Genomic DNA, 27,943 nt, shown 5'->3' with positions numbered 1-27,943 from the left:
GCGAGTTCAATAAGATGAACTATTGTATCACTTCTCGCCGGTTTTCTGTGAGACAGTGGTACTGTCCCGGTCGCGTTTGTCGATTTGCCTGAAGCCCGAAATCAAAGGTCGAAGGGAATTGACTGATGGTGCTGGTGAAATAACCTCTGTCTCAGGTTATTACACCAGTGGGCGATGGCAAGATGGCGTCTCACCTGTCCCTATGACAGATCATGTATCTCGCCAAGAGGTCGTGTCAATTGTCATTCTTAAATTACACAAATACACATATACTATATGCCGATAGAGTTAGCCAGGCGAAGATATATTATTTACGATTCTACATCATCGTCGGCTGTTCGGCTAATCTGTGATTTTTTTCATGCGGCAGGCTATTTATTAGCGATAATTATACTATGAGGAATATTAGGGACCACGTTCGCCATGATGGTTGCACTGCGTTGTCAATTGACAGCTCCTTAAAAATGTAACAAAACCAGGTATACTATCATTTGCTCATGTCTGCGTTTAAAGTTTATATTTAGAAACCTGGCTAAATGAAATACAATCAAAAAGGCAGACATTTGGACAACAAGGACACTGACTTATCAAGTTATTGTTTTTTGTATTATATAAAAAAAAATATGACGTGCACGCTTGGCAGAAATGCAGTGTTCCTTTAAAGAACGTTCATTCGCAAGACCGCATTGTCAACAAAAAAAATGTGCTATATTGTTTTCCCGTGTATACCTCTATGCATTTGTTTATATTGCTTATAAAACAATATTCATGAGGCAGACACCCAGGCAACTGATATTCCATTTGAATTTGTCGTTTTATTGACGTTTTAATTTTTTTTCGGATTGAAATTCATATCAAAGTCGCAGGTCAAAAAACAGCTACTAGAAAATGATGTAGTTGAGTTTTTCTTTTACTGCATCTACCTCCTGTGATACCGCAGTGACTTGAATGTCTGTCTGTCTGTAAATAACATTGACCACTAACTCCAGAGACACGAGCTAAATGATTCAGTATCAATTTTCTTTTACACATTTAAACCCCTGTAGCTTACTTAGCTGCAGCAACGTACGACATTTTTGTCATATTAATCCGAACATTTAATACCTATCAATACGAAATACGAGCAAATCATATACTTAAATGCTAGCCAGCAATGACTTTTTTTGGTCACGTGACGTATAAATGATTATGTACAAGTTATTTTACTACGTTTTATATGGATTAATATTATTAATACTTTATTTTTCAAATACCAAATAGTTTACTTCATCAGGTAAAAGGCAGTATTTCCAAACCAATTAAACTTAGGTCACTTCAAGGAAATATAAGGAATTCTTGAAAAGCAGGCAACGCACTCACGAGCCCCCCGTGTCACGAGCACGTTTGCTTAAATAAAAATATTTGTTTAAATGTTTAAAAAAAACCGTTTGACCAGAAGCCCTGTTCGAAAGAGATGAAGAGTTGTAAAACTGTTTTTGTTTTAATAAAGAATATACTATATTTAAAATACTATCTAAAATGCGTCATATAAACGTCTCTCCCATATCCGGCCTCAATAACAACTCAAGGTCCGAAAGTATAAATAACAAAAATATTTCCTGGACTGATAGGTACATATCATGGCTACATCACTCGAATTTTGTTTATATATCGCAGAAACTCACACGATACGCAATTAATTGTTTTTCTTCATATACCGAATTTTATGACGAACGTCACGCGGTCTTAGGTCAGGCGATATGATTTACCCAATATAAAGGTCAAGATCGAATAATATATACCCGGCGTGTAGCTTTGTAGTCCTTGTGGTTCAACGTGCGAATCTTATAGTAGCTTTTTTCTTTGTGCGCTTTCACTTGCTTTATACCGTAAAGGAAATTATGACAATACTGGAATGTCGTTAACACAAACTTAATTTCAGTTTGGTAATTTCAGGATTTACAAAAATGTTGCCTTATTTTATATTATATTTGACATACGTACCTATTTTCCATAAGCAAATTGGATCATCTTGTATTTTCTATCTTCTTGTATGGAGAAGTAGCCTCTGATGGAGGCCATGCATCGGTTTTCTAAAAGCCGTTCATCAACAACGCCGAGATCGCGCGTGATTGGCAACACCGTAGACTAAAGATCGCGTGGACGTTTGCCTACGTGATGGACTCAACAAGTCAAATACACGTCCTCAATGTTATGCAACGTTGTAACGAGGCCTACACGGGCTACACTTTTAATGAAATATGTGGCTACGTCATTGCCGACTATATCCCGAAAATACAACAATAAAAACATTTTAAGGCAGCACATGGCTAAGAAAGTAATTGTATATCTCGGTCTGCATACATGGCATGGCCAGTACCTATGGCTGCAATGGCGGACAAACTCATACGCGTTGAGTAGAAAAGGAAGAAAAATGTGGATTTGACCTAATATCAATAGGCGTGATACATTAGATATTTTAAGCCTGGAAATAAGACTCAAATGAACAAATTATTCCAAAGATTAGACCACTGATACAAAGAAAAGATACTAACATGAGAAAAACTATACTTACCTCCTATCACGTCCCATTAAAAAGGGACGCAATTAGGCCGTAAAGCGAGACATATTGCAGTATTTTTGATTGCAAAGCGATTGTTCCGGCCAAACGGCTGGGACACAAGACATTTCATGTATGACCGTGTTGTTATTTTTTTTAATTACAATATAATTTCTAGAAGTGATTTGAGACTATACGTTCCGGACAATTATTACCGCTGACGAATACATAACATTGTTGCCTGGTGAACATTTTTCCCTCTTCGCTTTTTTTGCAGCGTAATTGTTTTCTCGGGTGTTCGCGTTATGAGTAGAGTGTGTTTAATAAACGTACTTAGAGAGTCTTAATTATATATTAAACAAGAAGATGGCTTGACAAAAATAATAAATTTACATGTGATATATTTTGACTAGGTTTTGACAATTTACGATAGCCTTGAACATTATGAAAATAATTAACAATTAATTAAAAGGCAGCTTTTAAAGCTTGCATACATATAACTATAATTACATAACTTTTTATCTAATACTTATGTATTAATTAATTTGCAGTAAAACCGAATAGAAACACGAAGGTATTCATAATTTATTTTATGCCAGTCTTAAATCATAAACATCACAACTATACAATAATATACAAAGTGACACAGTACATCACAGGTCGAAATTGTGCGGATTTTTATAATTTACCGATCTAAATGTACCTTGTACTTTTGCAAATAAACGATATATTTATTTAAAGCGAATTTAATAAAATCTATTGAGTATATATCATTATCACATAACACTAATTGTTAATATTGTTGAAATACATTTTTTTATTGTGATAGGCTTCCTCCAGAACGTCCTTGTAGTTAATGTCGTGTGTGTCTGAAAAAAAAATTAGTACTTAAATAATGATATCAATGGCTTTAAGTGTAAGTGTAAAAGTGTTTCTTGTTATTGTTATAGCCCTACTTAGTATGGTGTGGAGCGACATCTTTCGGGGAGTGTACTAAGAAAGGTGTTGTCCATAGTATTGAAGTGGAGTTAATATATTGACCAAATGAAAGAATGGACTATTATTTAGAATCTTGACGAAGGCTGTTTAAATTGCCGAAGATGTTAGAAGAGCAAAGCCAATAGAAAAACATTTTAGCGCATATTTAACTCGCAGAGCGATAGCACAAGCAAGCGACATTAGCTAATAAATACATAATATAACTTAGCATTTAGGATATGGCAAGCTGGCTCATTATACCAATATATAGCTGTAAATGCATACTTGAATATATATTGTAAGTTTTATACGGCTATTGTATATAAAAATAGGCAGTTATTTTTAAGGTAAATAGCTTTTCCCGCTCGATAACAGCCCGTCCACACAAACAAGGCATATGATTTTTATGCAGCCTCCTTGAAGTATTTCTTTTTTTAAGTACGAATTCTTAAACGTGATGTAACGCTTTCGCCTTCTGGCACTGTGCATGTACATGGACGGCGATTTCTCTTAGCACCTGAGCCTCCCAAATCCTGCAAAAATTGTTCGCTTAGCATTGCGCAATATTACAATTAACACTTTTATTAATACATTCTTTGAACAGACTCACCAATCTCCGTAATTTTTAGTTGATCATTGGGATCCAATTTCAAGACTTCCATAAGGCTTTCATCAGATATGTCATCATAATTACTAGGTTCGGTGTATTCATCGTGGTTGTTATATGTTATTTGGGAATTACCACTGCAGCCAGCTTCAGATATGGCATCGGACACATGGTTGACGTTTCCTAAAAGTATTATTATAATTATAAGGACGTATTTACAAGTTACGATATTTTATTTTCTAAACCTCTATACTGTCCTGCGATATATACAGTATGCTAAAGTTCATTTGTCTCAACATTTAGGCCTATATGAAGTTATCACGCATATATATCCCAAGTATTATAGCCTAAAAAAGATTATCACAACCGTCTTTATGCAATAACCCATTCGTATTTATAAAGTATAAGTTTACTCCATTCAGGAGAATGACCCTCGGTGATGGTACAGCATCTTGACATTTGTTACTCAATGTTCCACCAATCCTGGCGCGTTCTAAGTACTAGATGCACGAGTAACGGACTCAATGTGGGACTTTAGAATCAAAGCCCGTCAAATATTAATCCCGCACGGCAAGGTGTGCCCATAATAATTAAAGTATTATTAGTATATTACTAAAGTATTACCTATAACAAAACTGCTCCTTAGAATAGCGTTAAGGATCCTATCCCTCTGTGGTGGTATTATTGATAAGCGAGTATAGTTGATATCATTGGGTGTATCTAGTACATTGTCCGTATTATCTTTGGAGGGCAAATTGGTAACTAAATGAAGAATTACTTCTTGCAGTTGTTCGGGATCTTCGACGGGTAGGCTTGAACAATTTTCCTGTAAATTGATATAATTTATTTTTCATGAACGCGAAATATGTTTTAATTTGTGCTTTGGAATTTATAATGGATAATTGGAATGGATTAAACGTTAAAACTAATGAATTATCAAATATATAGTTACAAACGTTAAAGATATTTCTTCACTTTGACACAAGATGGCGTTACTTATATCAAAACTGAATATATTGTGTCGTGAAGTGAAGACCGATAGTTTTCAAACTTCGCTCACTTACAAAGTATCTTACAAAGCTCTTACCTCTGAAACATTGATGTCATCTAATTCCTTAGTGTCCCCATTGTTCACGAGTAGCATAAACTTCTTCTTCATCAAACGGATTAATTCTTTGCCTTCCCGTTCGTTAACTACCGTATTAGTACAGACGAAGCTGGTGACGGCATTCGTATTTTTGTCAACGTCCAAATGTCCCCGGGTTCGCATATAAATAAATTGTCCGTTTTTGGTCATCAGTCGGTAACAAGACTCCCCATAGAGCCGATTTTCATCGTACACTGGAAATAAAATAATTTAAACGTCAGCGCGGTTGAATACGGCTGTGAACCAATGGTCTTTACTTTCTATGTGCTAACACTGGCTTGTACGGGAGGATATAATAGGAAATCGGCATGCCTAAGACCCAAAACGACTCATACTTTATATAACTATTCCAGCCATAAGTTCTGTTACAAATAAATAATGCATTTTTTAAAATGAAATAATGTAATATGATTAAATTTATACCTACATATATATTAAAGTCTCAGCAAAGAATAAAAAAATGTTCTATTCGAAATGGCCACCTTTGTTTATACAAGCCTTTAATGTTTGGCCATGAATCTATGGATTTACACACTGCTTCCATGGGAAATATCGCCAGCGCTTGCTCCAAAGATTTTGAATGAGACTCAATGTCGCCGTGTCGAAAGGGCTGAGGTCTGGGCTGGATGAGGGCCAGTCCTCGACTCTTATAAAGTCCAGAACAAGCCAGGCTTGGCTAGTTGGTGCCTTGTCCTTGACCAGGTGCAGAATCCTACAGGAAAGTCCACGGATTATTTTTGAAAAGTGTATTGCTGAGAGGTTTCACAACATGATCCAAGACTATATCTTAATACACTTTGGCTGAAGTTTTCACTCCTTTTTCACAAAAATCTAATGGCTCCTTGATAACACGCCCCACCAAACAATCACTGACGTAGGATGACGACGTTGTACCTTTTCGACCACTTGAACAGCTTCTTTAGAACTCCTAATGGGGTTCCAATGAATTCTGGCTTCAACAGCATTAACAGCCTTTGTAGTTGTAGTTCTAGAAGCACGCAGGCGCCCCGATCTTTTCTGGTCTTCGACTCAAGGAGTGTTGTTGTATCTGCTGATAGTACGATATACGAACATACGGCTACCAATCTTTTTAAATGTGTCTGGAATGCGACCGACGCCTCCATATCCACATTCTGCAAGGCGATCACTGCAATCCTATTTTCTTTAACACCCCATTTCATATTGTAATATGATAATAAACACGAAAAAATATGTGAAATGGCGCAAAATCGAAAGAAGTTTTTAAAATAATATACGTATTCCAATTTCAAAATAATTAAAAAGTTGAAAAAAAAGGAAAAGTTTTTATGTAACAGTATTTATGGCCAGGCTAGTTACAGTGTTCCACATTTTTTCTTGGCTTAGCCCCGATGCCGTCAATGGCCTAAGATAGAGAGGGAGCTCATTTGATTTGCCTTGGTTTTATTCATCACGTGTCTCTCCTAGTATTCGTAATATCGTTTAACATGGCAGGAATAGAGCATAACCCATTTAATGATCTGGCGTACGGGTGTCATACTTTAAGCTAAATCTCGACTCTAAATCTCTTAGAGTCAGACAAGGTAGAAAATACTTACTTTCACGTAGGGCGATTATGACCCATCGCACGTCGTCTCGGTGCATAAAGTTCATCGCATTCACTCCACTAACTTCGTGTGTCATGTACCCCGTTACTAAGGCTATGCGTTGCTCACATTGAATGATTTGTCCATCTATTGAGTGACGGGTGCGATATTCCATTTTAAAAGACTCCAGGAATCTCTCAGTCATAAATGTCTCTGTTGCCGGTCGGGCGATCCCAATAAAAACCTGATAACAATATTATAATTTAATTTCTTCCGACGTTTGACGTGGTCACTGTGACCACGCATGCTGTAAACTAGCTTCAATCCGTTTAAAAAGTGTTTTCTTAATGTGTAAAAGTTATATTAACAAAAGACAATACTAGTTAGAAAAGTATTCTTCCGTCATTTTAAATAATACATAATCTATCATGGACCATACACTATCGAACCTGACGCAGGCGAGAGCTTTGCGCGGACTAGAGGGAATTGCTTAAAATTTAACGAATTCGTTGCACAAGACCAAATAACAATGAAAATGTATAGTGACAAGCAGATTAAAATAATTATACTTGCGTGTCGAACGTGGGCTTGGGTTATGAATATTATGTTCGGCGCCTCTATTCTAAGTTTTAATTAAAGAATTTTGAAAACAATTTGTGGATGTAGCTACAAGGTTAAATATTTTTAGGGTAGTGTGTTTGCTACGAGTTTTAACCATCATAGTATACATAATAAAACTGTCATAAGTGTACACAACATTAAACAACCATGATTCTTCAGGTGCAGGAATATATATTATTGTAATACGAAATATATTTAATTGATTCATTATTTTTCTGTGTAAATACTAATGTCGAAAGTACTATAGTACATATGATATGTCGTTCTGTTATGGCAATGGCAGGACGATCGTCTTTCGTTTTACATTCTCACCACCACGAGCCATCTGAAATGATACTTACAATGTCATTTCCACTCGAAGTTGGCTTTTCACCTCTATATCTTGCTCGGCGAACAATGTGACAGTGTTTATTGTAATTCGGGCAGGCCCTATCTGCTTTTCTGAAGGTTCCTTCTATATGGCACGACAAGAAATGTATTTGTCCTGATTTTTGCTGATTAAGTCTCTTAAACCTAAAAAATATAAATAAATACAATTTGATAAAATTACGATATGACGATACGACGGTCAAATTAACGTCAAAAATAAAACCATTTTTATGTAGTTCAGTAAATAAGGTACAGCGAAAACTATTTTTTTTTTACATTATTACTTCGTGGATTCTAATGCCGTATTTATAGCCTTACGTAAAATTGTTTTTACATATGCTTTCAAAATCTAACGAATTGATGATAAAACGCTTTGACAAATTGGCTGATTGAGTTTCAACGACGGTATTCTGTAATTTATGATTGCAATAGCGATCCAATTTTAATATTAATAAGATTTACCGCGCGATCAATAAGTTGCAACTACCAGTACTAAGGATATTGAAACATATGTAACTATCGCTATAAGAACTTAATTGTTTTTGAATACATCATCAGCCTTCTGTACTTTTAAACCGACAATAATTTTTACTCCGGAAATTTAACCCCTATTAATCCACGGTTATAGACAGCTCATGAGGTGTATTACCTACAAGGGCGGATCCAGAGTTTACCATGAAATTCACCACTTGGTTAGGCCAGGCTTTATCAAAAAAAATATTGATATCTGTTACAAAACTTCTTTATCTGGTGGACAGATTCTGTTAAAAACAAACAAATGTGAGTATACGGTCCTATAAAAAACAACTTTGACTATGAGTTGAGTGAATACTAGATCCGCTCTTGATTATAACGGGAATGTTCATGATAGTCGCCAATAGAATATTACCGAACAATAAAACTCCGTTTTTCATTGACGAGTTCGTCAGTGATCTTCTTCTTTCCATCTGGATCGTCGGGTATCAGTAATTGGCCATTTGAACCCAACATATAAATTGGTGGTGTCAATTGCTCCCTCAATACAGCCTGGTCACTTTCGTGTACGTAATTATATATGCTGTGACCAAGCAAGTCTAACTGTTAAAAATTAAAGAATACACTTTATACTAACCAGCCTCTATCAAAAATATACAGAAATCATTCGCAATTATTAGGCATTATAAACTATATATTACGTGTGAGAAAAGCTATTAAGCAATTAAACTCAGAACCATTGATCATTAGCATAACAAAATGGGACTTATCATTTGTCTAAAAATGCGAAGTAATTAAACACTTCAATGCATTTATTAATTTAATTTCTATAACAATGTGTTTAATTCGATTAACAGATTAACCACAACTCCACGAAAATTAAAAAAAATACGGGATGTTATAAAAAACAGAGGAGAAACGAAAACATTTGCAATTGCACATTTCGCATAGCTGGTTACATCTTCGCAATGCATACAATAATAAACAGCCGTACTAAAAGTTAAAGATAACTTATGTTTAAAATTCGAAAACAGAAAGCTCGCTAAAAAATCGCTAATTATTCGAGCGTCGGTTTTCATTCATGTATATAATTCTTAATCTACAAATATCAATAAACTCCTTAGTATGGTTAAATACAAATACTAATAAATATAAAATAACTGTTAAAAAGTTATCATGTTAGAAGTGCATTTGGTCGAATCTTCACCAGTGTCACCGCCTCGTTCTCCATTTCTTTTCACTCATGGAAATTATATAAAACACTTACCTCGGAGTAACCCAAGTATTCCTCTACATTTGGAGATATGACCACAAAGAGCCCTTTATAGGTGACCGTTATGAGAAATCCTTTTAACGTTTTTAGTAGAGTTTTTGTGAAATCACAGCTGAATTCCTTACGGTTTCTCGCCCTGTCTAAACTGTCTCCAAAGACTGAAACAAAACAAAAAAATTAAGATAGTAAAACATAGAACTGAAATAAAGTGAGAACAAAAGCCAATAATAGGCATTAGACAAGAATTAAAAAAATACATCATTTATAAATCACTATAGTTTACAAATACATAAATTAAAATAAATTAACTTTAATGTTTATAATTTGAAAAAACCCGCCAAAACGCTTCCGGCAAAATGGCGTCGCATCAGTCCCTATGACGTACCGGGCCTGTAAAAACGTTACCAAACGTCAAATTTTTTACGCGTCTACCTACATTCATCCTTAAATTGTACAAATCGAGCATTCCAAGACAGTTTTACGATTAGTTAACATATTATTTATAAGCATTCTATGCTAACGTCGATTGGCTAATCTTTGTGTCACGTATTATCAATATTTCTGATAAAAATAATATAATAACATAATAATAACACTTTATTATGAATACCGACAGCTACTGCTAGAAAATGATCAAGTATGACGCAGAGAGCTGCTAGATTTGCTAATTTGACATAATTATTTTACAAACACTGTAGGTAAGCTGATCGTAAAATGACTGTAAATACAGGCTGAATTTGAAGTGTAGTTATAAGTAGCAGTTACACTTTTAATTGTTTTTTTTTTAAATTAAAACTTTACTACTGTAGTATACTGAATTTCCGAATGTGCGAATGTCAATTTGAGAGACCCATGTTTTCCTGTAACGGCCAATAAGACATGTCTTTCCCATTAGTAGTTCCCATATTAGAGAAAAAAAATTAATTATCACGGCAAATATGAAATGCCTCGATAATGGTGTTGAGATCAAAATGAGAGGCCAAAACATTCTGAAAGTCAATAAGATAGACTAATGCTGAGTAAATGTATTCAAATTCAATGTGATAGATTACTTTTATTAGTAAGGTCAATTTGAGACCGTATTTAGTATAGTGACAAGAGACAATAATCATTGAGATTAATGTGCGAAATATACGTTTTGTATTTATCGTAAACAAAGAATATATATTTATACTGGCATAAACCTGTTCATTGGTTTTACTTCTGGACATAATTTTACAGTCTGGTTGCGATTGTTACAGATCGCTCCGATATTACTCAGATAACATTACCGCTTCCAGGCCTAGATCATTTCGAGTGCGAAGGCGACTCAGTCTCAGTACGAGTCCGTCGGGAAAAATAGAAATATACTTTTAACCGCTAATATTAATTAAATCATTAAAAAGCGAGCTTCTTTATTACACGTTGGTTGGGCTTGCATTCCAATTTTAAGTCAATTAAGTTTTCATGTCTACATGCATATTTCAGATATTTTACGTTCATGTGACCCAGATTTCTATGCCAGTCATTAATACTTGATAAAGTCATTGATTTCTTCGGAGGAGAACTTGTGACCTTATCATAAGTGACTAAATAGTTTCTTTCACGTTGATCTGGTTCAAATAGTAACGACCGTGCATTTGTTTATATGCCGTTAAGGTTATTCAATTTTTAGGAATTTTTACAGTTGCTTTATTGTTAGTAAATAGTACAGAGCAACCAGCATCAGTCATCGGACTTACAGACAGTAAGTTGGTGTAAAGGTTCGGTACGAAAAAGGTGTCTTGTAAGCCTGTTATTGGCTTGCTGTTGGCATTTTTAGTTTTACTATTTCTTTACCTTTTATCTCAGCAGTGTACTCTTTCGTCATAAAGTTAAGTTTTCTGGATGTACTATCAATTGTTTTAAAAATTAAATGAGACGTGCAACCTCTATCTAAAACTGATATGTTGTTTTTATTTTTCTGATTATTTCTTAATAGGCACTGCATTTTGTAATTATTCTTATTATGACAAGAATCAATTTTCTTAGCATGTCTGAGTTTAAAGATATTATCCCTTCTTTTAAAATTTACACGATGCACATAGGTTCTTCTTGAATAGAGGATTCAGGTTTGGTCAGCTCTTCAGGCTTATGAAGAACATTTCGTGTTTTCATTACGACTCTGAAGTTCTCGTATTCTTGCGAGAGGCTGTATAGCATTAATATTATCTAAAGGTCTTCGTTGATAATTATATCCATGTCTGCCAGTTTGTTAACTAAAGCCATTAATTTTTTAGATGTCCATGTATTTCATGTCCATCTAATTTAGTAAGGATTAGTTGTTTCTGTAAAAAGCTTTCGGACAGGTCCGTTGCTTGCATGTCTTGCAGTTTACTCCAAACACAACCTAATGGCCACAGATGAAAGGCAAGTAGAAAGGCAGAATATGGACGTACTTAAAGTTAGTCATTCAGGTAAGAAGATCAAAAGAAGAAGAAGAAAGAGGACCTTCTAGAAGCTCTTAATAGGAAGTATGTTAAAAAGCACCCCTCATACAGTAACAGGAAAAACACCGGCTAAACTCTTCTTTCGTAGACAGTTTCAAGATAAAATTCTCATTGCTATAGCCATTTATCATAAAATTATAGATTCAAATTTTATAGATAGAGATAGGGAGAACAAAAAAAAGAAAGGAATATGCTGACAGGAGAAAAGCGGCGGATAGTCATTTGGCAATTGGATATACGTAAAAAATATGATTAGAGAAAATAAATTGGCTCTTAATTTCAGCCCAGAGTCTCACGCATGTAAACGGTAGAGACATTAGGGTAAGAAATAATTAAACGGTAAAAGAATATCGGAGAAGTGTTGTCCACCTTAAGAGGATTGAAAATGGTTAGTGGCAAATCCTTAACCACCACGCACCAGGCTGATGCTGAGGTAAATGATATAAAGAATGAAGATTAATTACTTGACTGACACTAGGTATTCCTAATGAGTTTTAATGGTAAATGCAACATTAAATTTATTTTCGAATCATTTGATAAGCTTTTATTTATTTTAATAAGGAAGTGATGTAGTGTACACCACCAAAGCTTGTGGACGTAACTTGAGAACTGTGATCTTACCGAATATTAAGTGTGCCTATTGGTGATGTATTTGAGCATTTTACAACTACTACCTACTAACTTACCATATTGATGTGAGCGTAAGTAATGTGCAGTAAGTCGCAATACGCTAGTCTTGTCAATTTTTCGAGCAGGGATCGCCACTGGTGGTACCAAACTTGCCAAATGTGAAATTGATTTGTTCATCTTATCTCTTCTTTGCTTTTCTGCCTTATTCCGGAGTTCACGAGGACTATCTCTGGAACAAATATACCAGAACATATACAGAATAACATTTTTCAATAGACTGGCTGTTTACTGGAGTAGTTCAGAAATGTATCACACAAGGGCACTCACTCTTAACTCACTTACTCTCAAAAACTTTATACTGCATCACAAAATAAACAAGTAACAGTTATTTTTATAAATATATTTTTTTCTTCTATTAAGGGAAATACTTGTTTGTGTGAGACTGATGCCTGTTAGTACCTGTGTTACAGGTCTCAAGCCTCTACCACTTCGGATCTCCGGATCTTAAAAAGTAATGAAAATTCATGTTGAATAAACGATTATTATTTTAATAGGTTGCAACATTAACAAAAAATATATATAAACATATATAAGGAAGCCACATGGGGTATGTGTAAGTGTGTGTGTATGCCTGTGTATTTATTATTACTTAATCTAATAAACTTTATACTATTATACGTATACTATAAATTATTACCTTAAATTTTAATAAAATTTAGTGTTTAGTTATAGAATAGAGTTTATGCTTGACACGGACCGAGTATCATCAGAGTGAAGGCAGATAGATTTACGTGCTCAAAGGCAGATGCCAAGTTCATAATTAATAATTAAATTTGCAGTTGAAATCCTAACACGATAATATTTAGTTATATTTTAGTGTTTCACTTTTGTAAAAAAAAATCAACGTCAACAGATCTTACACGTGGGTGAATTATGATTTTTTCACAACATAATTAGTACAATAAAATCATTTTATATTACTTAGTACATCGGTAGAGTGGACGCGATGCCAATTCTAAACATAGCATTTCATTCTCCATTAAAATCTATTACAGCGAGTGATCGCCAAGTCGTTTTAGAAAATGAGGTGTGTCATTTTACTTTCTCTGTGTAACTATTAATATGACGACTTCAAGAAAGCATACAACTATTTTTCTGGTTTAAAATTAGATTTCCTAACCAAATAAAATTTATAAACGCGGATCTTATATTAGTTCTTTGTACAGACTTTTATTTTAAATTGAATATAGATGTAATAAAAATGCTTTTTTTCTCAGTTCGTTGTTTAACACAGAATCAACGACACACACACTGTATCTAATAGATGACAGATTTGCGTACCCGATTTCCCACCTGCCTCGTGAAGAGTCGAAGCAACAGTACACATTAAGACCCAACTGTTGTTAACGAACTGTAGCGCATTCTCTTAGTATTTGTCTAATTTACATGGTAACAAAAACGTGCGACTTTTATTACAACGATCGTGGAACATAATCTTGAATAATCATGGATCATTCAATAAATGTATTAAATTGGTAGATATAGTTTTTTGAAATAATAAATCCGCTTACTTATTAACACTAAACAAAACAATAATAAATTTTTAATTAAAAGATATTGTGATTTTTGGATAGTGCCATGATTCGTGGTACAGCATTTTCTTGTATGTAAAACACCGCTGTTACCATTAATTACTATTGTGATACCAGTTAAAAATGTGGTAAATCAATAATGACTCCATTTTTCTTTTGAAAATATATTAATTAATTTGTACTTTAACTGAAAACGCTAAAACACAATTTTAATATTTTACAAATATTAGTGAACAAATATTGTTTGCTTGGGGACGACATTTTCTGTTTATAACTAACCATACCGTAATGTTTAACGGATTCGTTTTTTGTATTAATTATATTTTGTATGCACCAAGGTCCTTTTAGTGGATTTGTGGTGTTTTCAGTACATTTAGTTTATACATATATTAAGCAATTATAATTTTAAAAAATATAATAATTTCGTTCGTTCATACCGTATAAGGATACATAAACAAGCGCGGCCAAAGATTGAATGTACGACTGAAAAGTTCACGCGCGCTTAACCATTAGGTAACATTACTAATGCTAATAATTTTACAGAAATATTAATTATTTAGAGTTCCAATATAAATTATTATTAATCACATTTCAAATTTCTTTATTATCACTTCTAGTCATGAACAATTACGCTTATCTATTTAATGTTTATCTTATAAATCAATTCTAATACAGCGACTAAAGGCTGACTAACTTTTTTTAAAATTTGTCAATTTTTAATTATTTTATGTTGGTTAAGAATATTATAAAAACTTGTAGCCTTGTATTTTATAAACATAAAATTAACGTATTTTCAAACGTCATTTAATAGTCTAGTATGTTTTTTCTTTGAGTGATATTGTTTATATAGGTGAATTAGAATACATTTTATAATACAAATTAATCAATAAAGCTTTTTACAATTTGATGATTATTTAAATGATCCTAATCCTTGGGATTGATTTGTTTCAGTTCAAACAATTTGTATGACTCAAAACTGGGCGATTAAAAATAGTGACGGAGAGTTTCTTGCCAGTTCTTCTTGCCCGCTCTACGCCCTTGACTTGCGAATTGGTAGTAAATATAAATTTAGAATCAATTTAACATCTCTCCTGTTGAAGTTTATAGGTGTACTGGGTTACCTATATGAATAAATTATTTTGAGTTTGAGTTCCATCTGTCAACCGATAAAAAGTCATATTACATTCGCGGTATGTCTCATCTGAATCTCACTCCAAGACCTTTCCAATAGGCATCACAACGATTACGGTATGTGGTTATAAATATAGACAATACATTCATAGTAAAAGTTAGTTATATGTATCTATATAATTAAAATGCAAGATATGTTACTAAGCTCAAAATCAAAAGAAAATTGGCAATATTTTAAAAAAAAGTTTTTAATTCGGTAAAGCGAACAGTCTCTAAGGCATAGCACAGCAAAATGTTCATATATTGTTATGTTATAGTATAACGGTAGGCTAAGTAAAAAAAACATATGACGAATCAAAGTTCGCGGAGAAATATATGAATAGCTACCAAGTCTAATTCCGTTCTGTTTTTTATATAAAACAGTGGGCAAACGGGCAGGAGGCTCACCTGATGTTAAGTGATACTGCCGTCCAAGGATACTCTCAATGCTAGAGGCATTTTAAGAATTGTACTAATTCTTCGTTCTTTTCTTGAAGGACCCTAAGTCATATTGGTTCGGAAATACTTCAGTGGGCTACTGGTTCCAGTTGTAAAGAGAGATAGAAGTATATAAATGAGACAGGTACATATATATATATTTGGTGGTATATATTATATTCTACCAATATTATACATTTTACCGGAAATAAAAGGAATTTTACACCTTTCTAACTTAGATGTGTTCCCAGATGTATCTAGACCTAGATACTGTCAAGTAACAGACTTTTAAAGGAAATGGTCAAACACTACAAACACCCTTTAAAGTGAAACATGTGCCGATGGTTCGAGGACATTGCATTGTGTACCGAATTTTTATCGCCAAAAACGTCGTCTTTATTATTATAATGAGAGGCAGTACATCATAATTTATTCACATTCTGACGCAAAATAAAAGTGCAAGTTCATTATATTAATCTAAATAATATTGTGGTACATTTTAATCTCAGAACTCGTATATTTGTGTCCGACATTAAATAGAAAACGACAAAAAAAACTAATGAGTCTTAAGCCATCTAGGTGTATAGGTCAATCAATAAAAATAAAGCTCTAACCTCGGATAATATCTATAAATCGTATTGTCTTTTCTTAAAATAGCTTTTACACATTAAGAAAAACACTTTGATTAAAGCTATGTATTGTTTTTAAAACTTATAGTTATTTACATAATTCTAAATTTTTAATTTTTTTTTCCGACGTTTCGCGGACTTTTCTGTGTGCGTGGTCACGGTGACTGAAGACGAAAGGTGTTAAATGTCAGCTGTGATACTTTTGACCATCCATATGCTCCATCAACAAATCGACTCCATATCTCTATTGATTAGTAGTGTTTTAAAATACTTAATGAAAAAGATGAACGAACACACTAGGCGCCATCAGATCCGAGATATCGGTTATATATCCGTTCCAACAAAAAAATCATCAAAATCGGTTCATAAACGATAATGTTAACCGCGAACACCCAAAATATATACTCCTCCTTTTTTAAAGTCTAAAAGCTATCAACGAAAAAATCTTAGATAGGCGGACTCCCCATGTACATAGATAATAAGGCTATTGAATTAGGAAATTCAAAAACATTACCCCGTATTAACTTTAGCTTGTAATAATAGCAAATTTCTACTGTTATTGTGTACATTTTCTCCTACATAACAATTATACATAAGTCTCAATGCTTATACATATTAACGAGACATATATTTCGCGTGATTCATTCAATAACAAGTTACTATATTCTGTTAAATAGTCGCATTATCAATCGGGTTTAATTAAAACTAGTACTTGTTATTTTTTAAGATTTTACGTGAAGTTGTTCGGCTGGTTGCAATGATCGCTTGATTCATGACAGAACCTACACGTAGGTACCTGTGTTTATCGAAACGACAAATTTGAATGGTGCTTTTCTTATTATTCAAATTATTGATTCTAATATTTTATTAATATAATTTTTGAAAATACTTGACGATAATAAATCAAGGTTAAAATAATCGTAAGCACCTCCTATGGGTAAAAGCCTGCAAGGTATCTGAGCCAATCAGATATCCAATTCAGATATTCAATTTTCTAGCTTTTGCTGTCTCCGCGTGGGTGCAAGATTAAATATGAAAACAATTTATTTTTTCTTAGTGAAAAAGAATATTTACTTCCGTATATTTTATAATATATAATTCGAACGAACAGATTAAAATACACTGCACTGGTGTAGGCTGCATAAGACTTTAAAAAAGCGTCCATTTTTGTATTATTAAGTGAAACAAGTCTTTACAGCATTTTATGTAATATCTATTACATATATGTCGAGATCTTAACATTTATAAAAGAAAAAATTATTTCCGACTACACAGAACATCAAATTGAATATTATATAGTAATAGTTTTGATTAAGACAGTCTTGCACATTTTTAAAATTATTTCAATTTTCTCTTCTTTTATTTAAGTTGTTTGAAAATTTTAATGTGCAATAAAGTGTGAATAATTAATTAAATAATAAAATCAATTATGTTCCCTTTATAAATCACTGTATTCTTTTGTTTCTATCTGATTCCAGTGTACATAAGGTATGGTATAAGGTAACACATATTGGATGGCCGCAGTTTTCTTAATTTATCTGTATTTTGAATCATCTGTTCTAACATTTTTTACGATCGTGTCCTTCAAAAAGGCCCAATGTCAAAGCGATATGCCATCTACGCATCAAAAGTTTGTAGATCACATTTATGTGTATACGAAATATTGACAAATGCGTATATATATTAAGGGTCATAATGAAACGCCAATTTAAATAATTTATAGCTTATGAAATAGTTAATTCACTCTCGTGTAAACAACATAAATATGCGTGACGTAAAAATCGTCTATATAATTTATGTTGCAGAAAGATTTATTCTAGAAAATTCAATCAGCAATAGATTATATTGTGTGTTATGTCTTTGCCATGTGACTACTGTACTATATTTTTAATTTAACCTTCACAAAGAATTTGAATTTGGAAAATCTTTGGTTCGATAATTATCTGTGTTCTACATGGGTTTTAGCTGGACATAAAAATATGTTTCAAATTAAGCCACAACAGTAGTTTGTAACTACGTATAAACCCTTCAATATTTGACGAAAAAAATGTTTATGGGTTGCAGGCATGTTTCTGTATCTGTTTTATTGGCATCAGTTCGTACCTTGGCAAGATGTTATTATGACTGGGGGCTATAAATGAATAAAGTTTTTTTCGATATCATATTTTTTCGCGCTATTTAATTCTGTGACTGTATACGTTACCAAGTAACGGGAGGCGGCAATTCTGTCTGTAACAATACCAATTTATTTACATTACAAACACAAAACAGGAGAAAAATAAAGTTGACAATAACGAATGTAGCTGGTGCGCCATCTTTTACTTTTTTTTACTGAGAGTTTATGTGCTACCATGTGATTCAAAAGTCATGCGGTATGCATATATGAACTGTCAAAGGTATGCCATTTGTAGTCATGGATTCGCTTACGACACGTCTGCAATTTGTTGAATTGTAGGGCGAATTGTATACATATTACAATACAAAGATTATCCATTCGTTACAACCTTAGATGTTGGTCAAGAGATCTTGGTCCGATTTCCGTATCTGTTTCGTGAAAATTTTTAATTTCAGGTGGTATGGCATCCACGTCAGTCTTGCACAACAATTGCAAAAAAAGGTTCCATTCAAGTATTGTTTATAGACACATACACTTCACTTTTCCGCCCTCGATTATTCCTTGTATTTTTCCATCATTTTTACCTCACTCACTTGATTGTTGTTACAACACTCTTACCAATGAGATGTTGTCAATTCCCCTGTGGATTCACGTACTTCATAAAAGTGGTAATCAAATTGTGTGTAATCAAAACTTTTTAATATATAAGATTACTAGTACAGCTCTTTTACGTAATATCAAAATGTATATTGTCTTAGTTATAAATATACTTTTGTTATCATCGTGATAAATATAATTTTGATTTTGTTCACAGCACGAACGAGAACATAGGTTAGAAGGTCTTTTAAATCCCATTTACTCATCATTTGTTTTTACTAAAAGGCAAAACCTTCTGTGTCTGACACGCCCACTTTTTAAGTGTAAGACGTAACAGCATTGTCGCGATATTTTCCTTCACCGTAGAGTATTTCACGCGCACATTGACAGAAAGTCAATTATTGGTGCACAGAGACGCTGAAGCAACTAGGTCAACACGGCTCCTGGAAAATCCTTTTAGTATCTATTCTGAAATGGATTGTTATTTATAATCCAACGAGATAGCCGTGGGCATTCGTGCTGAAAATTGTGCATATTAAACTGCTGAATAATTAATTCACACACGCATATACGTTTTTTAAATATTTTATCTTATATAACATATATGAACAGCAAAAATATTACGAAATTGCCATTTTCAGGGCGTAGAACTTGAAAAAGTGGAAACACTTTCCGCCAACAGTTTTATTGCCTTGTTTTTACAGGATACTTGTATAGCAAGGATTAAGCAATATTTTTTTATAGACATGTAGGTGTCAGCCAGTGCTTGACAACAGTACTCATCTTATGTAGTCGTCCTAGGTGGCTCATCGTACAAGCAAGTGCTAATTGGATAGAACTAAATATCCATGCGTACACGCGCAGGATTCAAACGCATGATCCAAAGGCTGAGAGTCGCACCTTACGGCCAAGACTGTTCAATGGTTATTCCTTTTTACTAGAACACTATGCCGTGCTGGTGTTCACCAACTACCCTCAATATTTACCACTGAGTGATCACACGCTGATGGTCCAAAGTTGTTAATAAATTGCTACTTACTAGTAACGTAGTATAAGCGTATATAGCTTTGTTGAATAATGGACATGTGATAAAATCATTGTGAACTGCAAGAGTACATATTATACTATATTTCTTAAAAGTGTACCTAAAGATTTAGATTATTAAATGCCGTTTCTTACCGTTCTTTACCGTTTAATCTTTTGTAATAATATGGAACGTCTAGATTCTAGACGATAGATGCGCACGCGCTGTCTGGGACATTTTTAAAATATTTGCGATTGTTTGCCGAAATGGGTCACGATACTAAATATAATGGCGTCTGAAGATCTGTCAATTCGATGCTTTCACGATATAAACAGGTTGAGAAGTATTTTAATATTAATATATGCAAATTTTATTTTCATTATGTATTCTGTCTGTAAAGTGTGTGTAATAATTTGTGACGGTTCACCAATTTCCAATAAACGCAACCTTTAGGAGGTTGCGTTTATTACAGTTATAGTAAAATAAGTTGTTTAATTAATAAATATGGAATTATGTTATTGTTATCATATGAATCACATTTAAGTATGTCTTACCAGTTCAAAAGGCCTGGTGAAGAGTGAGAATAAAAGTCTAAAAGTGAAGGGTCGGGATCAGTAAACTGACTTAATTTTGATTTTATTTTACTGTTGAAAGTGTACCTAGCCCGATTTTTTTCTAATTTAGCAGTTTTCAAATCTTCATTTCCGTTTCCGCTTTCATTTTTTACGCCATTATATTTAGTACATATTTAGCGTTGTTAAGGTAGCCTAAGGTATTTGCTGTAAATTAAATTTGTCTCAATGTATTTATTATATTATTGAGAGGAATTTATCTTGATATGTAATGCTATGATATTGAATATGCGAAGCGGTAATCTCCTTACATTGTATAACATGATGTCAGACCGAAGATACAAATAAATTAATGTATAGGGTATAGGAAAATTATGAAACCTATGACCTAGAAAATAGTTGATTTTTAGATCCCTTATAACCTTATAACGACTGAATAGGACTTTGAAAAAAAGCAAATGAAGATTTACTTTGAATTACTAATGTTATTTTAATTAAGTGTATAATTATCAAATATTTTTCATTTGTTTCTCAGTCTCCAATATTTTCTTATTTTAATTTTTCTAAGTATACCAATATTACTTAATGTACCCAGTTGATGAGACATCTCTCAAGGCCCATTTCGATGGAGAATTTCTCGTCTCGAAGGCACCATTATCGAAAGAATATAAAAAAGTTTCTTCTTTTAAACATTCATACCTCTCGCTCAACCACTTTGGCGACAATTGCAATGGAAAATTTATTGTGTACGTGTAAACAGAATTTCAAAAGGAATAATCGTATTTCGAGATTTTGTGCCAGTTGCTACCATGAGTGCAGTGCGTGAGAGTGTTTTAATTATATCTGCTCTTATAAGAGAAGAATTAAGCGGAAACGGAAAAAAGTCCAGTCCAGTCTCCAGTCCCCAAAGATGGTTTTACTTCCTTTCTTTCTTGTCGAACTACTGGCTTGGCATACATATTTTTAATTTTTGCACTAATTTCTTTGGGACCAAATGCATCAACACACAAAAGTAAAAGTTCTCTCGTAAAAACATTAAGAGCTGCATTTCCCGCATCACGGTTTTTATGATTTTATATAATTTTAAATTTAAATTTTCTCGACGTTTCGCATGCTTTACAGCGTGCATGGTCACCGTGACCTGGCACGCTTTTCTTACTATTAAGTTAAATGAACTTAATATTATCGCAGCGCCAAATTTAAAGGATTTTGTGTCATTTTTGAGATCACTAGTACTCACTAAACAGTAAACTCGAAAGCAACATCTCGCACTCAAAATGGTTCAAACAGATTTGTACGATACTCGTATGAACATAAAAAAAATGTCATACGAGATCGTGTTTATACTAGTCGAGATTCTCGTAAGTAAGGATCTTCTTACTAAACTGTCAATGTGTAAACAGACGCAGGAAATTATCGCCTAGCGATTCTCGTATGATATAATCGTAGGTGAGAATTTAATTCTTGCCTGTATGTAAACGTTTTGATACGATAATGCTATGGCGATGATTGCTGGTGATAGTCGCGTACCAAAACCTGCGAGAAACTCTCTCCATTTAAATGGGCATTTAAGCAAAATTCTTGTGATTGGAGATTCCAACCAATGACATTAATTAAGTTAAACTATTTAATAGTTTATTTATTTAATATTTATATATTTCTGGAGAATGTATGTACATGTGTTATTGTAGTCACACCTGTAATATTATTAACGAATTAAGGTACTTTTAATTTTTTCCATTCATTTGATAATGCCAAGAGTGTCAAATCATGGTCATTCCGTCCATTCTCTTATTTTACGTCACGGAGTATGTTGCCGTGCTCTTAAGATGAACTTTACGCGATATCTGGTTTTGCTTTCTAACCTACTAATTTAATTCTAGTTTTTCATCTACTATGAAACTCTAGTCTAGAATTTCATTGTTTTATTTAATCAATTTAACATTAATCCTTGTTTAATGTTTCCCGATCCAGTATTGTTCCACACCGGCACCAGCAAACAGTACGTGATCATATCGAAATCATACCCTGCTAATTCTAGACACGTTCAACAAATAATTAACTTGATTTAGTTTCAATGTAAGTATTTAGGGACAATAACAATCACACATCGGTCTAATGGTCGGATTTCCCCAAATGAATTCGGAAATTCAGTCCTTTTTGACAAGTTCATACACTTTGACATTTGACGTTGACATATCAGAGAGCTTTAGAGACAAACAACGTATTGAATTTTGACATCTAACACTGTATGTTACTCTTTGACTTGTCTCTGAATTTAAGTCTATGCATCCTTAAATCTTTCTCCTATGAGATTTTCATCCGAGAGAATAAGGAAAATATCGAGAGCATTTCAATCAGTATCTTAAAACGAAAAGCATGCAACAGCAAATTTAATAATACATGTATATAGAAAACAAATTAAAACAGCTGACCGACATATAGAAGACAATTCATAGAGGTGGCAATAATGGCATTCCTGTACGATGAATTTTCAAACAAACCAATTTGACTTAGGGTCCTTCAAGATTATTAAAAGGCCGGCAATGCAACGCACTCTGTTATTAAGAGTGTCCATGGGCGGCGGACATCACTTAACATCAACTCCTGCCCGATTGCCCCCAGTTCTATAAAAAAAATGGATGCAATTTGTTTCGATGTACTTGCCTATAATGAAATATTATTAAAGTATTCCGCAAGTCAGAAGAGCCAACGAAATCAAATTAATTGATTTTATGTGGCGACAACAATTCTGAAACAAGCCGTTACGAACTGATTATTACGATAGCGCTACGAAACAGGCGTCATACAGGTTTGAGTCATTCTTCAAAGTTGTATATTTTAATATTTGCGCTAATACGTATGTTTATATTTTCAATATAGATGCTTTACTAATTTTATGTATGTTTCTTTATACATACGAAAGAAGTTTTTGCCATTCATTGACCGTTCATTGACAGACATTCGTTGACCAGAGTTGAGGACTGTGTGCGTTCTACTCGGCGCCAAATCTTCGTACGTTCGAATAATGATTTCGCACCTATGCACTTCTTTTGCAATTGTCTTTTATGGGAAGGTTTCGCCTATTAAAAATCAAATTATTAAGAAATAATACAGTTGTAGCTGACCACTGAATTTTTAATTTGCTCAGTGTAGTCTTCTAAAATTTAAATTTGACGTTACTTTCTGAGTGTATTATAAACATATTTGTATGACATTTTAAACAGGGAAACAAGCGAGATTATATCAACTATTTATTTTGTTTTATTATAAATAAAATTCAGGGTCAATCGCAATTAACCGTGCAAGACATTTGAATATTACGGAAATCGAAATTATAAAAAAAAACATAGAACCTTATCGTACATAGTCTTCTAAAGGAGCTAAACACTGAGTAACTGATAACTCGTATGTGATTGCTTACTTCAACCATATTTGTTTCTATGTCATGTTTGTTCGAGACTGTTTGCTATCAATGCGCCACGGGTACCTATGACATTCCTATTAGATAAAACACTCGTGTATATTTCCTGTGTTTCTGGATCGTAGTTAACTTCGCGTCGCGTAATATTAATTTGTATGTTATTTCTAAGCTGTGATTGGTGTTTAAGCGCAGGGCTATTGTGTGAATTCTCAGGTGTCAACCTGCTCACCCAGTATATTTTGTATATATGTGTGCTGTACTTTAAGCGTTCCCCTTCGTACCCCTTCATTTAACTGAATGCAGATACATTTAACTGTCTTTATACCGTCAACTAATACCTAATGATGAGGTGTAATACTGTTTTATATAATGTCAGTTAGTCTTAGCTTCAGATTGCTGTGTCTGTTTGACATTTGATTTTTCTAATAGGCAAGTAGTGATCAGTTCAGACAAATAAATTGCACACAATTTGTCACCTTTGCAGCATTTTTAGTGATATATCTATAATGTGTAAAGGTTGAAAATTAATTTAATTTTCTTTTATAAATGTCGGTTTTTCTCACGACTTTTACTACTCGTACGAGTGTACGCACGTAGACAAAAAGTTAGTGCACAGCTGTGGAATATCCACCCTCAGAAGTGAGTGTTTAGCCACTCGGCCAACATTTTTAAGATACTTAAGTTAAACGAGGTTCGAAATTTATTTTTGGCTTGTTTTTGTAGCATTCCCAAATCATTTTATTAATCAATTCATTCAAACTCTTAAAATGTATCTGACATGTATTATCGCCAAGTTGCAGAGTTATTTTAAATTTGCTTATTATAATCCCAGATCCCAGGTCTTACCCAGTCACAGTCTTCAGTGCGTGTATCGATCTATTCCACACGAACGAACTAATGATATTGAGTCAAGTGCATATTTTAACTATTTATCAATCGTGTATATACATTTATATGTATATCATTTCTCTATTTGTCCTTTAAGCCATCATTATATAGTTTACATACATTATAAAATTGGAAGCATACTTGAAAGGTATTTTTTGGACAACCTGGCGTGTGATTTGCTCCATAAATTTTAGATGGTATAAAAATTTATTTTTATATTGTCTGTGTACTACTGTGGTGTCGTCAGTTTCTCTGTTTTTGTATTGATTGTATATTGCTATGAGTAAAATTGGTTTTGTGGTGTGGCCTTTCAGGCACCATTGTTAAAGCCCTTAGTGTTTGAGGTTTTTGTACTCTTATTTTACGATTTTTATAATTTTATAATGAAAAGCCATAATAAAAATTAAACTCAACTCTATTAAAGAGAAAAGTATCTTAAAAATTAATTTACAAATACTGTATCTTTAAAAAATGTGTTCCACTATTAACAAGTATTATCACTGAGTAACACAGGACAGTAACACATGCAACAGAAATACTATATAAAAGTATATAGAAATGCATAAATACATCTAAATCCAACGGTATGCATCAGATACGTTGAAAACTATATATTTTTAATACGTAAACAATAATTTGAATTCCACTCACGCGCAATTTATTTGCATAATATTATTGTAAACAAAGCCGCAGTGCCTAACAAAACGCTTACATTGAACGAAACACGGACCGAAGTTCAGATTTTGGAAAACTGACCCAAGACATAAATTAACCCAAAATTTCCTTGGGTTTAAAATTATAATCACATTAAACAATTCACGGATAGCAACAATTACGAATAATATAAACCCATGGCCACATATAAACTTTTAGTTCTCTCAGATTTCTTTAACTGTTTCCTGATCATTTGTTTTTTTCTTGTAGGTAAGTAGGTCAGTCATCTGTGCCTGACCATTACCATACCACCATTATTGACGGTGTTTTCGCTTGTGTTCGTGTCGTTTTCCTCTCGATGTTTTTATTAAAACCTGCCCTTTTAATGAGAATGACCTCTTTCGCACGCAATTGTTTAATTTTGCGCGCAACTTCACACTTGGGAATATAGTACTTTAACGAATATAAAAAATTATAGATGGCGACAACCGGATTTCAACAGACATTTGTTGTTGTCTATTTTTGTTAACGTTTCGCTCTTAAAAAGTCAATCAATTACGATTGAAATATTGTTTTTATCCGTTTAAAAATATGGTACAGTCAATTATCAATTTTTACTTGACAAATGCCAGGATGAGATCGCTTGTTATCGATAAGGGCGCCAGTTGATTTTTCAATTAGTCAAGCAACAAAGTGAGTGTTTAATAAAAATACTTTATAATTGCAGCATAAATACTACGATCTGTTGCACGTGGATTCGTTATGTACGTACGTACTTGTTATAGATGATAAACAACTCCGGGACCCGAGCGCTTCCAACTCTATAAGTATCTTATTATAATCGCGATAGACCAAAAGGTAGTGCCCGGTCTTTTAGGAGGTATACGTAGACAGATCCGACACGAAGATACCAATTATTACCTTTATATTTTCAAGTTTATATTCTTAAAAAGTATACATAATATGTAAATTTGTTCCAGACAATGCTTTTATAAAAAATAATGCAAAGTAGTATGTGATTTCTGTATCGTAGGAATAGGAAGTGACTTATGGCTCCCGGAAACTAAATGTCTAATAATGTTAATGCGGTTTAAGTTGGACATATTTTGAAGTTAATCTATATCCCAAAATTTATATTTCATTAAATATGAGAAGGAAATAAAAAATAATTTACCGTATAAGATAACTTTGTTGCAGAAACTATATAAGGTTACTTAAGAATTTTCTTAATACAAATAAATGGAAATTTGTATCAACACTTCCTATTGACTTGGGTAATAATAATCATCAAAACAATTTTCATATTAATTGCTCGAGCTAATGGTTCTCATTTTTGTTATCGCGATAAATGCGCCAAGTTGACATTTCAAAGTAACCTTACATTTAATGTGATAACAGCGAGTCAGCACAAGCATCACATATCATTCTATTGCTAAGGTAATTAGATTCTTAATTTATTGATAATCTATATCTCTTATGTGCAAGAAATATGAACAGATGTTTATAGCGCGACACGTCTTTAAATTGGTTGCATTGCACAAACAAAACTGCATACACTTGTCATATACAATACATAAATAGAGATTGACTAGAAACGTATTACAAGTTGTAAACAGTATAAATATTACATAGAGACTAAATTTTAAATGTCATAACACAAATTAGCACAATTCAAAATTGAATTTTGAAATTCGAATGGAAAAACTTACCCCCTTCCATAACAGTCTGAAGGTTTCCCTGGCGGCGTGAGGAGCACGGTGAAATTTCGCGATGGATACTCCTGTGATGTAGTTGCAATTTGGTTTACGTATGGGAATTCAAAACACCCGATTTCGCGGTCAAAATGCGACCAATCCGCCATTTTAGAATGCGTTGCAAGCGTGCATCAGCGGTCGCAACGTGCGCGCACTGATGTTAGCAGCTAGACTCTCCGGTCGCTAATCCGCATTAATTTATAAACAAGTCCTTTATAGTATGTATCAATCATCTTATATCGTACGCTTGTATTATAAATATTGCATTTGCAGAAATGACTAGGTGCATTTAATAACACGAAATACCATATAAATTCGAATTCCATTAAAAAATATTAAATCAGTTAATTCAATAGGAAATGTCATCCCTCAGGTCGTACGTTCGATCCTCGGCTGTGCACTAATGGGCTTTCA

General features: G+C 33.4%; 1 protein-coding gene across 2 annotated transcripts; it reads right to left on the bottom strand.

The window, feature by feature from the left end:
* Positions 1 to 3,104: 3,104 nt before the first annotated feature.
* Positions 3,105 to 27,702, bottom strand: LOC123718787 (aryl hydrocarbon receptor nuclear translocator-like protein 1). Of its 2 annotated transcripts, none has more exons than XM_045675575.1 (10): positions 27,485 to 27,702; positions 12,728 to 12,900; positions 9,568 to 9,731; positions 8,716 to 8,903; positions 7,799 to 7,970; positions 6,849 to 7,080; positions 5,212 to 5,465; positions 4,749 to 4,950; positions 4,128 to 4,307; positions 3,105 to 3,408 (listed from the first exon to the last, which is right to left on the bottom strand). In XM_045675575.1, the coding sequence occupies exons 1-10, from the start codon at positions 27,634 to 27,636 to the stop codon at positions 3,326 to 3,328; spliced, it is 1,800 nt and encodes a 599-aa protein (XP_045531531.1). In that variant the 5' UTR covers positions 27,637 to 27,702; the 3' UTR covers positions 3,105 to 3,325. The 2 variants fall into 2 exon arrangements, with proteins under 2 accessions (XP_045531531.1, XP_045531532.1); XM_045675576.1 differs by lacking the exon at positions 3,105 to 3,408 and adding an exon at positions 3,419 to 4,050.
* Between the last annotated feature and the right edge of the window lie 241 nt (positions 27,703 to 27,943).

Source organism: Pieris brassicae, chromosome Z, assembly GCF_905147105.1.
Source record: "Pieris brassicae chromosome Z, ilPieBrab1.1, whole genome shotgun sequence".
In the NCBI taxonomy this organism is placed as follows: domain Eukaryota; kingdom Metazoa; phylum Arthropoda; class Insecta; order Lepidoptera; family Pieridae; genus Pieris; species Pieris brassicae.
This window is presented reverse-complemented; position numbering and strand designations above follow the sequence as displayed.

Coding starts and splice junctions, on each gene's coding strand:
- LOC123718787 (XM_045675575.1), bottom strand. CDS start 27,636: ATGGCGGATTGGTCGCATTTTGACCGCGAAATCGGGTGTTTTGAATTC. Junction 7,971..8,715: donor AAACGGAGTTTTATTGTTCG/GTAATATTCTAT, acceptor TATATTTTTTAG/GTTTAAGAGACTTAATCAGC. Junction 4,951..5,211: donor ATGACATCAATGTTTCAGAG/GTAAGAGCTTTG, acceptor ATCAATTTACAG/GAAAATTGTTCAAGCCTACC.